General features: G+C 45.9%; 1 protein-coding gene across 1 annotated transcript in view; it reads left to right on the top strand.

The window, feature by feature from the left end:
* The window catches only part of LOC141762342 (pleckstrin homology domain-containing family A member 5-like), a 118,859-nt gene that overhangs the window by 87,547 nt on the left and 14,710 nt on the right, over positions 1 to 16,602 (top strand). Inside the window, exons 9-17 of the mRNA XM_074626426.1 lie at positions 664 to 764; positions 1,693 to 1,808; positions 2,125 to 3,231; positions 5,498 to 5,784; positions 7,174 to 7,427; positions 8,667 to 8,750; positions 9,965 to 10,084; positions 13,882 to 13,935; positions 16,222 to 16,478. Of these exons, the coding sequence (XP_074482527.1) occupies positions 664 to 764; positions 1,693 to 1,808; positions 2,125 to 3,231; positions 5,498 to 5,784; positions 7,174 to 7,427; positions 8,667 to 8,750; positions 9,965 to 10,084; positions 13,882 to 13,935; positions 16,222 to 16,478 (2,380 nt within the window). The remainder of the gene's footprint in view (positions 1 to 663; positions 765 to 1,692; positions 1,809 to 2,124; positions 3,232 to 5,497; positions 5,785 to 7,173; positions 7,428 to 8,666; positions 8,751 to 9,964; positions 10,085 to 13,881; positions 13,936 to 16,221; positions 16,479 to 16,602) is intronic.

Here is a 16,602-nt window from a genome sequence, read left to right as displayed (position 1 = left end):
CTGTTTCGCTTCTGAAATGTGAAAGACAACAAGGAGAGAACAGAAAGCAGTGTGTGTGTGTGTGTGTGTATTCCACGCTGTGTACCACACACAGTAACAGAAACAAGATTGTAGCTCACACGGATCATTTCATTCTCTCTCTCTGTCTGTCTGCTGTTTATTTCAGTAGTGTTGTTTCAACAGTAGCAGCAGCAGGTATCCCAGGTGTTTCTGTTACCAACTTACGGAGGAAGTGATGTCTGCGTTGGTGACGTTGCGTTGGTGACGTTGAGTTGGTGACGTTGCGTTGGTGACGTTGCGTTGGTGACGTTGCGTTGGTGACGTTGTGTTGGTGACGTTGAGTTGGTGACGTTGAGTTGGTGACGTTGCGTTGGTGACGTTGCGTTGGTGACGTTGAGTTGGTGACGTTGCGTTGGTGACGTTGCGTTGGTGACGTTGAGTTGGTGACGTTGCGTTGGTGACGTTGCGTTGGTGACGTTGCGTTGGTGACGTTGAGTTGGTGACGTTGAGTTGGTGACGTTGCGTTGGTGACGTTGAGTTGGTGACGTTGCGTTGGTGACGTTGCGTTGGTGACGTTGAGTTGGTGACGTTGAGTTGGTGACGTTGCGTTGGTGACGTTGCGTTGGTGACGTTGTGACTGTTCTTCTTTCTTCTTTGGTGCAGATGAGAAAGAGGACAACATCCTGGGAAGTATCCTGCTGCCGAGCTTTCACATCTCCATGTTGTCGGTGGACGACCACATCAGCAGGAAATACGCCTTCAAGGTGAAACACTAGTGTCTAAGTTAAAGGTTAAAGGTTAAAGGTCACTTCAGCAGCTGTTTAACTCATGATGATGATGATGATGATGATGATGAAGAATCTTACAAGGTCCTCTTATTTTTTATGTACCTCCTCTCTCCATCTTCTCTCCCTCTTCTCTCCCTCCTCTCTCCCTCCTCTCTCCATCCTCTCTCCATCCTCTCTCTATCCTCTCTCCATCCTCTCTCCATCTTCTCTCCCTCTTCTCTCCATCCTCTCTCCCTCCTCTCTCCCTCCTCTCTCCATCCTCTCTCCATCCTCTCTCCCTCCTCTCTCCATCTTCTCTCCATCCTCTCTCCATCCTCTCTCCCTCCTCTCTCCATCTTCTCTCCCTCTTCTCTCCCTCTTCTCTCCCTCCTCTCTCCCTCCTCTCTCCATCCTCTCTCCATCCTCTCTCTATCCTCTCTCCATCCTCTCTCCATCCTCTCTCCATCTTCTCTCCCTCTTCTCTCCATCCTCTCTCCATCTTCTCTCCCTCTTCTCTCCCTCCTCTCTCCCTCCTCTCTCCATCTTCTCTCCCTCTTCTCTCCCTCCTCTCTCCCTCCTCTCTCCATCTTCTCTCCATCCTCTCTCCCTCCTCTCTCCCTCCTCTCTCCCTCCTTTCTCCCTCCTCTCTCCCTCCTCTCTCCATCTTCTCTCCCTCTTCTCTCCCTCCTCTCTCCATCTTCTCTCCCTCTTCTCTCCGTCCTCTCTCCTTCCTCTCTCCCTCCTCTCACCCTCCTCTCTCCCTCTTCTCTCCCTCTTCTCTCCCTCTTCTCTCTGTCCTCTCTCCTTCCTCTCCTTCCTCTCTCCCTCCTCTCTCCCTCCTCTCTCCATCCTCTCTCCATCCTCTCTCCCTCGTCTCTCCTTCCTCTCTCCTTCCTCTCTCTCTCCTCTCTCCCTCCTCTGCCAGGCCACTCACCCCAACATGCGTACGTATTATTTCTGCACTGACGCAGCCAAAGACATGGAGTCGTGGATGAAAGTCATGACGGACGCTGCCCTCGTCCACTCTGAACCAGTCAGAAGGTTGGTACTCACATGGGGACGTGTCCAAAGGAAAACCAATGATGGTTGTAAAAATAAATGTTTTATTTTATTTAACCTTTATTTTTCCAGGATAGCCCCATTGACATTTAAAATCTATTTTCCAAGAAGTCCTGGCCAAGACGGCAGCATGTTAGTTTCACACATAAAAGCACAGATCCTATCCCTGGCAGAGATCAGTGGACGGCCAGAAAGGAAGGCTGTCAGAACACAGGACTTCTGACACTTCAGTTATCTTTGACATCTCTTAGAAATCTTGACTTGTTGTCCCTTTATCCCTCTCTTTCCTTCTTCCCAGACTGGACAAGTTGAAAGTGGATCAGCGGACTCCACAGGAGTTGAACAACTTACTGAACCACAGAGTCTTAACCCGGCCCGAGATCCAGAACAACGAACGCAACCGTGAGCCCGTGCGCCAACACTCTCTATCTCGAGCCGACGACAAATGGCAAAAAGACCTAGAGAAACACAACGGCCAGAGGGAGCGTGAGTACTACACCTTACAGAGAGACGGGGAGAGGTACTCCCTGAAGAAAGACGGCGTGAGCTACATGCTTCAGACGGATGGAGAGAAGTATCTCCTCCACAAGGATGGAGAGAAGTACATGCTGCGAAAAGACGGCGAGAAATCCTTGCTGCAGAGAGACGGAGAGGTGTACGCAATTCACAGGGATCTGGAGAAGTATGCTCTCCAGAACGTGGACGAAAAGTGCACTGTGGAGACAGAGGAGAAATATACTCGCTCTAAAGATGGAGAGAAGTACCTGCTCAAGAAGGATGGAGAAAAATATGCTCTGCAGAAAGTAGGAGACAGGCACACACTTCATAAATATGTTCCCCAGAAGGAGGTGAAGAGACAGCTGTCCTTAAGGGAGACAGAGAGGTACGGCATCATGAGGGAGATGGAGAATAAATATGGTACCATACAAGTTGTGGACAAATACGGCACTCTGAAGGAAGTGAGGAAATACAGTACGCTCCGAGAAGGGGATAAATACGCTACTCTCAGAGATGCAGGGAAGTATGCTACGGTCCGTGGCGGGGACAGATATGGCTTCCAGAGAGACCCGAGTGCAGAAAGGTCTCTGACTAAAATCAGCAGCATCAAGCTGCAGCCGGCTCAGGCCGCCGCTATCGCAGCAGCGGTGTCTGCATCTCGCCAGGGCCAGGCCAACCTCAATGTCCAAAATCCTGTGCAGGTCAATGGCTCGGGGTCCAAGGCAGGGGACCAGACTGGAGACTGCAGCCCGGCAGAAGTAGACAGCAGCCAGGCCATGGGTCAAGGAAAGTCCCCTGCACCGGTCCAGGAGCCAGAGAGAGGCCTGTCCAGGACCAACTCCATGCAGCAGCTGGAACACTGGGTCCGCACACACAGGACAAGAGGACTGGATGATGACTCCAGGAGGTGAGACTGACTGGCATGCGTATGTGTGCTTTCCTAATTGTACGGTTATTTCTGGAACCATTTGGGGAATTATAATGTCAAAAACTGTTTTGCAATTTCAGTTCCACCCTCTGCATATGTCAATAGAGCAGAATGAGGTCGCCGAACAGTAAATAGTTTATGACCAAGTTTCCAACAGAGAGAAAGCAAAGCTGCTTTGCTGACAGATTTGGACCAACAATCTGTGGAGTTTCTATGAAGAAGCTTTCGCATCCAAATTAGTAATTAAAATTCTTGGCAATTAATTCCTAATCTTGCTATCATCTCTGATGTTCTATTTAGCCACAAACTTGGAGAGCATTCAGAGTCAGTTTCATTGTTTTGGTATCAGCAAGAAAATCTAGTTTAGTGTAAGTAGTAAAATGAAAATCAATAAATTACCCTAGAGCACAGAGGTGATGTATTTTTTAGTGTTCATGTCCCCTTCAAAGACCTGATTAGAGCAACGTATGGCTGCCTGGGTCCAGATATGTATTCCTTAAGTTCAACTACAGCTATAAGCACTGATCTTACATAAGGTGAAAGACCATTTCTAAATATATCTTGTAGTTTGACATTGTTATACTGTCGCATGTAGTCTTTATACACTCTACGTGTATTTGATATGAGAAAAGATCAGAAAGAAATATTTTTTATTTGCATTTTTACCTTCATCTTTACCTTCTGTGACACCAATTTAGATTTCCAAACAATGGATTATTAATAATAAATGATCCTGGTTGTCAACATCCCAATGAGAGTAAACTTTGTCATGGTCCAAACCAAAGTAGCATGGTCTGTTAGCGTTCTGTTATACTCCAAAACAGACACGGATGTGGAACAGAAGCAGTTCTGTTTATACTGCACTGCAGTTGGACATTCATAAACGTGCAATAGGTGTGTACAGTCTGCATGCACAGTCTCAGAGCAGCCTGGTCGCACGGAAAGGCATGTGAATGACACGATAATGTGCAAGGAAAAGGCGTATTATAGGAACACTGTTCTTGCTCTAAGTGTTCATTTGTACACCATGTAGTCTGTACTGACTGCAATGTACATGCATCCGCATAAATGCTACGCTCAGAGCTAGTGACGTAGAATAAAAAGGGATAAAGACGGGCGAGCAGGAGGGGAGGTGGATGGGTCCAGGGAGGGAGGATATCGCTAACCCTGTGGGGGGTACTACGGGAATATGAGGTACCGAGGTCCGTGTTACGAGCCATCCGGTCTTTGTATAACCAAAGTGAGAGCTGCGTTTGTATACTCGGCACAAAGTCAAACACGTTTCCGGTGGGTGTTGGCCTCGCCAGAATTGTCCCTTGACACCGATCCTGTTTGTGGTTTTCATGGACAAGTTCTCATGGCACAGCCGAGGGGAGGAGAGAGTCCGGTTTGGGGCCCTCAGAATTGTCTCTGCTCTTTGCAGATGTTGTGATTCTGGTGGCTTTATCAGACCGTGACCTTCAGCACACACTGGGGCGTTTTGCGGCCGAGTGTGAAGCGGTCGGGATGAGAGTCAGTACCTCCGAGTCTGAGGCCATGAGTCTCTGCCGGAAACCGGTGGACTGCTCCCTCCAGGTTGGGAGTGAGTCACTGCTGGACAGGCGGTTCGGTGCGGTGTCAGCAGTTTTGCGTGTGCTCTACCAGACCATTGTGGTCCAGAGGGAACTGAGCTGGAAGGCAAAGCTCTAGATTTACCGGTCCATCTATGTTCCAACCCTCACCTACGGTCATGAGCTTCGGGTAGTGACCCAAAGAATGAGATCGCGGATACAAGCGGCCAAAATGAGCTTCCTTCGTAGAGATAGGGTGAGGAGGTCAGACATCTGGAGGGAGTTCGGAGTAGACACACTGCTCCTTTGCATCAAAAGGGGCCAGATGAGGTGGTTCGGGCATCTGATCAGGATGCCTCCTGGACGCCTCCCTTTGGAGGTTTTCACCAGTCGGATGGGTACATCTGACTGGTGAAAACCAACTGCTGCCCCTGCGATAAGCGGAAGAAGATCGATGGATGGATGGATTCGTACAGTACTTACATACTGTGAAACATTACTCCTGCTGCTCATTAAATCCCTGTAGCCATCTGAAGGCAGCAGAACTGTATGTTGATGCATCTGCAGCCTCTGATTTGAGAAGTGAAGTCAGAGTGCAGTGCCATTATGTACTGCCATCCACTGTGTTTACCTTTTAATCATGTGGTGATTAGCGAGTACTCCCTTCTCATCAGTTTGTCTGTTTGCTCTCCCAGTGTTACGTCCTACCAGACCTTACCCAGGAACATGCCCAGCCACCGTGCTCAGATTGTGCCCCGTTACCCAGAGGGCTATCGCACGCTGCCCCGCAACAGCATGATGAGGCCCGACAGCATCTGCAGCGTGGCGGGCTCTGTGTACGACCGGGCCCTCCGTCCCGCCTCCACCACCACCGTCAGCACAGCGGAGAAGAGAAGGTCGATGAGGGATGACACCATGTGGCAGCTGTATGAGTGGCAGCAGAGGCAGGCCTTCTCCAGGCAGAGTATGGCTCTGCCAACAGGTACCGATACCACAGACAGATTCAATACTACTTCCTGTCCTGCTGTAAGAGCAATGACAGGGTACTTTCTCCATTCTAGCCTAGAGTCGGCTCAGAAAGCTAGGATATATAAACATATATAGAAAGCTCGGTATATAGCTTACTAACCCTCTGACATTTTGAACATCCTAATCATGAAAAAAGAAAATCCAATGAAATGTCATTTGTGCTTTTTATTCATATTTTCTTAAGAATTCTTTTCCTTGCCATTCAAGTTTGCAAATTAGCGCTAGTAATGTGGCCTTGCTATTCTGTTAGCAACAATTTGAGATTGGGTCCAACCAGCCTTACCGGGCAAGTCTCTGAATCAGATTCCTTTTACTGGGTTCATTTGCTCTCAGCTCTGTTAGGAGGTGCCGTTTCTGTCAGGTTTCTTTTTCTAATGGAAGGTCTTCCCCCAGTTCAGTAGGTAAATCACAGTGTGTCTATGTGTCCAATCGCTCTCATTTGATCCCAGTCAGTGGCTTTACAATAATATAATAAAATAATAATATAATAATAATAATGTCATAATATTTATCAGAGCAAGTCTTTTCACATTCATGCAGTTGGTACTCAAATGTGTACTTTTAATAACCAATTAAAATGAAAATATAACAGAAAACAGATTGAAGTGCGTAGGTACCACCACATGACATCTCTGTATTCCCCATCATGAACGTTCCTTCCTCAGACTCAGATGTGCCTCCAGATTAGAGCCTGTAAACAATAAGACACATTTTCTTAATATAGGATTGCAGCTCCATCTTTCATATGTCTCTAATATTGTGTTTTTTCACTACATTGACTTTGTAAGAAGACTGCCACCATCATTACTTTTATTTGTGTGTTGCAAATGAGGGGGACTGCCCATTGTTCCGAAAATACACACTCTCCGTGCGACTAGCAGAAGCGCTTGGTTAATTATTATGCAGAATACATCATCGGACCTTCCCGTCTTGTTGCCTTAAATGCCTTCATTGGTTGGGTTGGTTGGTTAGGTTTAGACATGAGGAGAGGGATTAGTTAGGGTTAGGGTAGGAATATCAGGGTAGGCCAACCAGAGGCAGAGTAGGCGGGTCATGCCTTCGCCATGGTAGGAAAATAATTAGCCATGTGCCGTAACAGCCTATTGGGGGCCGTCGGAACAATGGCATGGCACCCAAATAAGATCAGCCTAAAACGTGTTATTAGGCATTATTTTGTACCCCTCAATAACGTTATATCTTATGTCATCACTTTTTTTAATCACTTTTTGTTGAGTTGTTTTTTCTCTCTATTTTGAAACATAACTCAATTTCATGACCATCACAGAAAGTGCTGTAGACAAGGAAAGCTTCTTACTCCACTTGACTTTCTTTTCTCCTCCAGGTGTTGGGCTTCCAGCTGTGGGTCATTACGGCACCCTGCCCAGCACAAAGACCATGGGTAACATCTCCGAACATGCCGTGGCGCACTCCATCCCCACCTCGCCGTCTCATGGCTCCCTGGCTCTCTACAGCACCTTCTCCCCTCCTCGCCAGCAGGTCACTCACAACGCCAACAGCCCCCAATCTGAGGTGTCCTCACCCGTCTTCAGGGGGGACGTGACGCAGAACCACTGGCACAGGACACACCTCGCCAAGGTAGAGGGCATGGCACTGGAGATTGACTCAAATGATAAGTAAATATGGGTAATAAAATAGAGTTTCCTAGTGAACCTTTTAAGGAAAAATCAAGTATGAGAAGATGAGTTTTCCATATAAAAGGTGAAATGTGTAATACCTGGCCACCTGTTCCAAAGAAATGGGGGGCAACATTTCACCTGTACTACTGGGTCCATACACGCATTTACAGTCATGAGTTATTTAAAAAATGCCAGTTACTAACTAGCAGATGAAAAAGAATACGCAAAATTCAACCAAACTGCTGAAACTCTGAGAGCCGTGCAAAATAACACCGCTATCTGATAATCTTCCCATGTGGCGTCGGCCTGTAGTTTAAGTTAGCCATCGGTGTGTTTACTATGACACTAATCGCGGGCTGTACGGTCCGTGTAGCCTACACTTCAAATCCAAAGTGGCAGAAACAAGAAAACCGCACCTTCGTCTCATTCCCCCTTGGCCAGGAGACCACTACCGCCGGGAGGAGAGCGGTTGGCACTCGGCAGCTTTGGAGACGGATGCCCAATCAGCAGCCACAGATACTTGAATTCAGCGAGTACAAACCCGAGCACCGGGAGTCAGCGGGCTGGTGGAGCGCTAGGTCTAACCTGTATCATAACAGAAAGATGGCTGATCTGGCGGAGAGGCATAGCGGTCCCCTGGGATCAGACCCCCGGTGCTGGGGGTATGTCTTCCGGAGGCGGGGGGGACGAGGCGAGGTTGCCAGTCGTTTTCTCTTTTCTGCCCCTTTGCATTAATCCATTATTATTGACGAGCCCTTGGGGCGGCTCTACTTCTTGGTCCTCTCATGTTGGACTCAGAGTGACTCACTATCACCTCTCAGAGGAACAAGTGGTATTACAAGACAGGACGGGCTGGTAGATATCTAGATATATCTGCAACCTAATACATTGACGTATTAACGCATTAACGTCAAAACAGTTTTTCTTCTCTCTCACATTCTTTTAATAATGTTATTATTAAAAACCCTAACCCTTTTTTTCTCATGGAGTCAGAAGTCTAGTTTTCTCTCAGAACACTTGAATTACAATATGCTGAAAGGTTATTATGGACTTTCTGTCCAATGATGCCAAAAATATACTGCGTACGGCAGGTTTAAGTCATTTTAAGTTAATCAAGAATACCTTAACTGAAATTAATTCAACTTTGATGAACCTTCTTCTGTCAGATTCACTCCATTCTCATCCCTCTCCGCCACAGTACGGCCACCCAGCTGACCGACGATCCATCGCAGCCGGCGTCCCTCCTCCGTCCATCACCCCGCAGTCCCTGCAAGGCAAGACGGTGAGTGTTCTCGTGCACCCCTCTCCTCCCTCACACTCCATACTATGAGATTCAAACTGCTGCCCCCCTGATTTCAGTAAACTCTTACAAAGAGTTCATAGAGTTTTGAGAGCATTTACACATATGAGAACCGCCACTGCCGTGCACTCATAGAAACACAACTCACACATCTTATCTCAATGAAGCCTCTTATTGCTAGAAGGGCTTTTTTCACAAAAAGCCCTTCCAGGGACAGGTGTTGCAAATTAGCATCCGCTACAAGCACTATGATACTGGCATCAGATAACTGTTTTTAAGTTGTCTATGTACATTGTATTGGTCCCTATTAAATAAACCATGAATGAATGAATGAGTCTCTAGTCAGTGAAGTTAACGCCAACCACGACTGTTTCCTAACCCTACCTAAGTGGTTGTGTTGCCTAAACCTAACTTCCTGTGAAAATGGAAGCTTATTTTGAAAGGACACTATGCACAGGCGTATATTGACACGCCATCCATGGTCCGTCCAAAAGTAACGCTAGACGGGTACCCCGTGCGTCATTCTCCGATGCAGAGGGGCGCTGACCAAACGGTGGAATTTAATGAGTTGTGAGTGAGACCGGATGGAACATACAGCGGATACAGAGCAACATTAGCATCTTAACTGCCGTCTGCCGTTTGGTGCTGGGCGGGTAGCGTACAGAGCATTCATCAGAGCTGCCGGTAAGACTGAACCAAATGAGATTGTACTAAAAAAGTGCAGTAAAACTAAAAAGCGTTGGGAGTAAGTAGGTGTTGACTTGTTAGCCAGAACCGCTTCATAAAGCATTAATATGTCTGTTAGCTTACTGTGGAGTTTTTCTGTGAATGAATCTGAAGTTTCAACCCTGCATCATACTGTAGAACTTCACTATACTGTACGACTCTCTCTTGTAGAAGAGATCTTGATCTCAATGAGATCACCTTAATAAATAAAGATGAACTGACGAGCTAATCTAGATGTAAAAAGAAGAAATGTGAGGCTGGGGGCTGACATGTAGCAGTTGAACAGAAGCAACATAGTCATCGGCGTATAATATCTGTACAGGGTTAGAATCGTTTTTACCGGACAACTAATCATCAGTTGCAGTAGTTTCTCTCCTCTTAAAGGTCATCAGAGTCACAGCATCATGTGTAATTTCAACCAGTGGATGGGTGTGGTTGGTGTTCTCTCCTCTGTGTGTTGCTCTGTGCAGCCCGAGGAGCTGACCCTGCTCCTGATCAAGCTCCGCCGGCAGCAGGCGGAGCTCAACAGCCTGCGGGAACACACAGTAGCTCAGCTAATGGCCCTGGGTGTGGAGGGGCCCAACGCTAAGGTCAGCGCTGACTGTACACAGTATGTGTGTGTGCATGCACGCATTGTGCTTTCCCAGCCAAGCAGTCAAAATGCCATATTCTGTGTTTATGTGTATTCACAAGGGGAGGTTCCTTGCATGAGACTGTTAGTTTACTCAAAATGAAATAGCTTTCAGTGTGTTCTGAGAGAGTCTCTGAGCTAAAGACTGTACACTCACTGCGACTCAAGCTATTTGTTTTTGTGTTGGCAATTAAAGTCGAATGGTCCCCCACTTTGGTCCCGACTGAAATATCTCAACAACCGCTGCATGAATTGTCAAGAAATCCCACTCATCACCCCCAGAGGATGAAGTTATCCAGTGAAATAGCTTGACATCTAGCAGATACCTTGGCACATAATGTGGTTCAGACATTCTTTGTTCCCATACGATGGATTCTTCTGACTTTAGTGGTTCGCTGACTTGCATCTAGGACCACCAACAGGTTGACATTTTCAGAAGAACTGCCATGAAATTTGATGCAGACGTTAATGTTGATGATTTGTAATCAATTTGGTAAACTTCTTCCAACACACTGAATGCCAAACGGCCCGTTGAACTGTGGCAATGCTTTAGTAAACATCTGAAAATATAACCACAAAAATAATACAGGACAATATTACAGGAACACAAGTATCATAGGAATTTACCTTGGGGATATGGAGGACCAGTACCACAGAACTTATAGCAGGATTCTTGGTACCAGTTACAACAAACCAAATAAGCTGTGTTCACAAGTGGGAAGTGAGGTCATGTCCCCCTGCCAGCTTCTGGCAGGTAAAAATCATAAAGCCTCATTGTGAGCTGATGAGTAAGACACACCTCCATGTGTCCTGGAGATAGGACACGTCTGTCCTCTCCATCCCCAGGTCAACAGTGCAGTTACCATAGCAGCAATGCAGGGGAACCAGATCATTCTAAATGATTGGCAGCAAGGTGTCGAACAGTAAACCCAAACTCCAACTTCAACAAAGTCACAAGTTCACTGTAGGCATCACATCAGGCTACTGATAGACATCACATCAGGCTACTGATAGACATCACATCAGGCTACTGATAGACATCACAGTCACATGACATGTTTGACCAGTTGTAGGTGATGTCGTATTTGGAGACATTTTAATGTCAAATCTATCATTTGGCTCTATGAACTGTATGAAACTCAGTTTCATTTTGGAGTATTGATCTAGCATTAAGCATTGTTGGGGATTTATGGGCTTTCTTTTGCACCCATGTATGTGTGTGTTTGAGCATGTGTGTTTTTGTATGGGGGTGGGGGGGGGCACTACTCCTGTCCATGCATGTCGGCTTGAGGTCTCTGTGTGGTTGTGGATTTATAGGAGCTGATGCATCAAACAACTTGTCATCTGTTGTCTCTTTTGAGCTCGATGTACATCGTGAGTGGGCTGTTTTATTAACCAGATCAGTTCTTATTTGGAGGAAGTTCTTTCATAATGCATGTACAGTCGGTGTGCCAGACACACTATCTGGTATATCAGTTTTCAAAATTGTTCTGCAGACTTGCAGTGCAGTATGTTGTCATGTATCTTGGGTTTACTGCTTTAAATTTTGTAAATTTCGTGATCCATATTGCAGAGTATATACACAGTATACAGTATATACTGTATATATACTGGAAAAAGAAAGTTCGGAAACTTGTGTTTGGTGGATTATTTCTCTGTTGTTACAATGCTAATGGTCATTGTATTTTACATCGTTGGAAAGCCTGTTTATCTACCTTCGCAACGATGTCCAACTTGTAAGGATCATGCATTTGTGGGATGAGCAGCACAGCTGATTATGTGGGTAGCGCCCAAGAAAAATTTGCCAAAATGCTCTTCCAATGGTAAACAGTGTATTCTCATAAGGCTACCAGGAAGCCTGCAATGACTGCCCTTCACCGTCAGGCCCGTTGACGCTGGTGTCTCCAACACAGACAATGGAACCTGAACATGTGGGGGAATGTCATGTTCAGTGATGAGTCCAGGTTCTGTCTGTTAAAGTTGGACGGCAGGTCAAAGTATGGAGACGACGTGGAGAACGCTATGCTGATTGTTGCACCGATGGAGTAACAGCTTTTGGTGGGGGCAGTGTCATGGTGTGGGGGGGGCGGCATCTCCCTCACTGGCAAAACAAGGCTTGTCATCATTGAAGGCCATCTCAATGCAGGGAGATATCAGGATGAGATTCTGCAGCCAGTGGTGATCCCATATCTCCACAATCTGGCACCTAACTTCATCCTCCAAGAAACAACGCCCCCCCCACAGAGCCAGGGTTATCACAGACTACCTCCACAATGTGGGAGTAGAGAGAATGGAACGGCCTCCAAGAGTCCACACCTCAACCCAATTCAACATGTGGGATCAGGTTGTACGTGTTAGAGTGACCAACACAACCACGCTGGCTGACCTGCAACGAATCCTGGTTGAGGAATGGAACGCCATCCCACAGCAACGTGTGACCAGGTTGGTGACCAGCATGAGGAGGAGGTGCCAGGCTGTTGTGGCTGCGTATGGATCTTCCACCGCTACTGAGGCTCCTGACGGTGGATTAAATGAATAAAGTGTAAAATTGCCAATATGTCATGTTTGTTCCTTGTTACTGATAGATAGTTCAATCATCCAATCCACCAAACAACTCAAAACAAGAGTCAACACCAACAGGAGAATACACTGTTTACCATTGACAGAGTATTTTGGAACATTGTTCTTGGGCGCTCCCCACATAATCAGCTGTGCTGCTCATCCCACAAATGCATGATCCTTACAAGTTGGACATCATTGCGAAGGTAAATAAACAGGCTTTCCAACGATGTAAAATACAATGACCATTAGCATTGTAACAACAGAGAAATAATCCACCAAACATAAGTTTCCGAACTTTGTTTTTCCAGTTTATATAAAACGGCTTAACGATTTGCATGTGTTAAAAGCTAGCGAATATCATACATAGATATAACATCATGTTGTGATATGAGACTAGATTCTGTATCATGTTGAAATGGTGATAGTGTTTAAATATAGTTTTTCTTCCTGGTCTTGAAGACTGCATTGCTGTAAAGTCATTCATTTTCTCAACTTACTGGACTGAAGTGAACAGTGCAGTAGTAGAACAGTACTTTAGTCCTGGCTTTGTTTTGGCTGTAAATATCTACTGAATGTATCGGCCAGGCCTCCATGTACGATGTGTGTTATGAACAACACAGCACAGGATCCAGCTGCATGACTGTACAGTCATTCTGCTCTTCTGGATTCATGATTGTCAGCCACAGCTAATAGCTTTGCAGTGTTGGAAGCATACTTTCTGCCTCTTGTGTGACCACCTTGTGTAACCATGCTATAACCAGACAGAACGTTGATATTTTACAGATCCGAACGAACCCGGGATTATTATTCAATGATGTTTTTTTTACCGTTCGATGCCAAACCTTTTAAATTTCTTTCTCTCTACAAGATCTGTGCATGGCAACTAAAGAATAGTTACAGTTGGGGATTAGGACAAATGAACTATGGTTAAGGTTAGGAAAAACATGTTCCTCAAGTTTAGTCTCACTGAAAAATAAATATAATATGTATATATATATAATATAATAAGAAATAGATCATGAAAGATGCAGCGCTGCCTTGTAAATAGTGCTTTCTCATCACATTCTTTGCTTTCCCTTTTAATGATCTCTTCCTTCCTGTTGAAATGTGCTGTTGACTCCCTTCTTCCATCCTCTCCTGTCACCCTTGTCACTTTTCCTGCTTCTTCTCTTCCTCCTTCTGTGGCTACTGCAGACTGATGTTCTTTCTCATCACCTCCAGAGGAACCTTATTTACCTGGACAGCCAGGTGAGGACTTCCAAGCTTCCTCCTGTCTGTTTCCGTCTCTACTGACTCAGATTCAGTGCACCGGAACATTTAAACCCTTTATGAAAGCTAACATTGTAGACGACTCACATGCATGTACATTTATGATAATCTCTGTCCTGTCTATTTTTTTTGTTCATCTTTTTTCTTTACCTCTTTATTATTAATTAACCATTGAAGCAGACTGCACTTGCCCGCTGCTCTGGTGTGAATTTACATGAATAAATAGAAGACTATACTGTAGACTAACTACAGATAGCACAGAACTCAGCTGCCAGGCTTTTAACCAGAGTAAACAGGTTTGAACACATCACCCTCCGTACACTGGCTTCCAGTATGTTTTAGAATAGATTTTACAGTTCTTTTAATTACTTACAAGGCACAATATTTTCTGACTCCTCACTATATCTCAGATCTTTTATCCTTGTACGACTCTGCTTGTACTTTGAGATCTGCCGAGGGCATGGGCCTTCTATCTGCTTTAGTCTCTCGGCTGAAGACTGAGGGGGACAGAGCTTTGAGATAAGGGCCCCGAGGCTCTGGAACACCCTGCCCGAGGAAATTACACAGACTGAGTCAGTGGCTTCTTTTAAAGCTAAACTCAAAACGTACTTTTATCGCACTGCCCTCCCTGATTTCACCTGATTCTAGTTTTTATTCTGTTTTACAGGTTTTACTAGTTTTATTTGCATCTTGCTCTTGAGTACTTTTATTTTGTTATTAGCCTACCATGTATTTTGTTTTTATGTGAAGCACTTTGTAACTTTGTTTTGATAAGTGCTATATCAACCAAGTACCTCGTCCCGGGCTCAGACATTTCAGTGTTCTTCCTTCTCGCTCTCCACATGAGAGTTCGGAGGAATGGAACACAGTGACGTGACGTCCATCATCACAGGCGAACCCCTTGGGCCGGTCTTCCCAGGTCTATGTTGACCATCAAACAGATACTGGAACACCGAAGGACTGGAGCCCCAAAACACAGGAAGTTCTTGCATTTCGCCTACCAGGGGATAGCCTACGAGTATAACAGACTACCGTTCAGCTATTTGCTGGCCCAAACAGAGAATCTGTGATTGTGAGCCTCAGAGCACCTATTGTCTCTGAAGGCTCTCCACATTCTGGGACTGGAGAACAGGGGGGTCGACCTCCTGTCAAGAGGCGGATCTCTGCCAGACGAATGGAGGCTTCCCCCTGAAGTGGTCAAGCAGATTTGGTCCTGGTTCGGGAGAGCGGAAGTGGATCTGTTTGCCATCCAACGCAACACCCACTGCCCGCTATTGTTCTCCCTGTCACAGCAAGATGACCCATCCCTGGTGGTGGACGCATTTGCACACATGCCATGGCCAAGAAAGCTGCTTTACGCCTATCCACCGCTCCATCTCATCCCTCCCCCACCGGAGAGAGTGAGGCAGGAGCAGTTGTCAGTCATTTTGATAGCACCAGGTCGTAGCTCGGCACCATGGTACGCAGAACTGACTCAGATGTTGGCAGCCCAGCCCTGGACCATCCCCCAGTTCTGGGGGGCCCTGTCTCAGGAGAAGGGGGCAATAGGCGCAATGCCCACTCTGGGCCCTCTGGTCACCCTCTTGAGGCTTGGCTCCTGAGAGGGACAGGCTGAGGAGGGCTGGACTGTCCAAGCGGCAAGAGCAGGATCCACCACTGCTTGCTGCAAGGCAAAGTGGTAAAGTGTTCCTCATTAAAGGCATTAAACACCTTGCTGCTTGCATTGACCTCACCTAAGAGAGTATGTGAACTGACTGCCATGTTGGTGCACCCCATTTTCTTGATGCTTTATGGAGACCACAGCAGGGCTACTCTCAATATTTCTTCAATTGCAACCTGGGTTCATGTGCATCAAAGATAGCGGAACAATCCATTCACTTTTAGCCTGTTTATTCCAAATCACATACCATTTCCAAACCCTTGTCTTCAATAAATATTGTCCCAACTTCCAGTCAGTGCTTTGAAAAACACTCATCACCGACATAAGTATAGGTATTTTTAATAAATTGGCTTATGCAAAACCACAGGAATGGTCCTTTAACAGACAGTATGTTATATCGGTAAGTTGATCAGTGAGTGTTAAATGTAAGCTAGAGTGCTCTTGAGCTTAAACTGTCCCTTACCGAGTGGTGTATCCTGGGTTTTCTGCTGTTTAACAAAGAGGGCCTATTCCAGCTCCTGGATATTAGCTATTAAGTCTTCAGGCAACACATACTGTTGTGTTATTACACCAATGTATCCTCTCTCTCCTTGGTGCTCCGCTAGACGAAGGAGAATGAGCCTCTAATCTTCATGATTCACACTATGATCGAGAACTCGGCACCAAGGCCGCAACTCTATCAGCAAGTAAGGTCCTTGGCAGGTTCTGGCTTGAGTCAGGTCAAGACAGTCCATTTGTTTTTTGACATACTGTGTATCCATGTTGTTGGGGGAAAACATCATGGCAACCATGGCATTTTCAGTTCAACCATTTTTAAAGGATTTCACAAGTCAAGTATCATGTTTGTAATCTTACTTCTTACGTTAAAACTTGAGAGCACCAAAACTTGAGTTTTGAGGTTTTTGCTTGACATCAAGTACATTTCAGTGAACTTAGATTGAAGAGTTCCACATAAAGCATTTGTACTACAACTATCAAAAACTTCA

Source organism: Sebastes fasciatus, chromosome 23 (genome assembly GCF_043250625.1).
Source record: "Sebastes fasciatus isolate fSebFas1 chromosome 23, fSebFas1.pri, whole genome shotgun sequence".
Classification (NCBI taxonomy): domain Eukaryota; kingdom Metazoa; phylum Chordata; class Actinopteri; order Perciformes; family Sebastidae; genus Sebastes; species Sebastes fasciatus.
The sequence above is the reverse complement of the archived record's forward strand: the minus strand, read 5'-3'. Positions and strand labels throughout refer to the sequence as shown.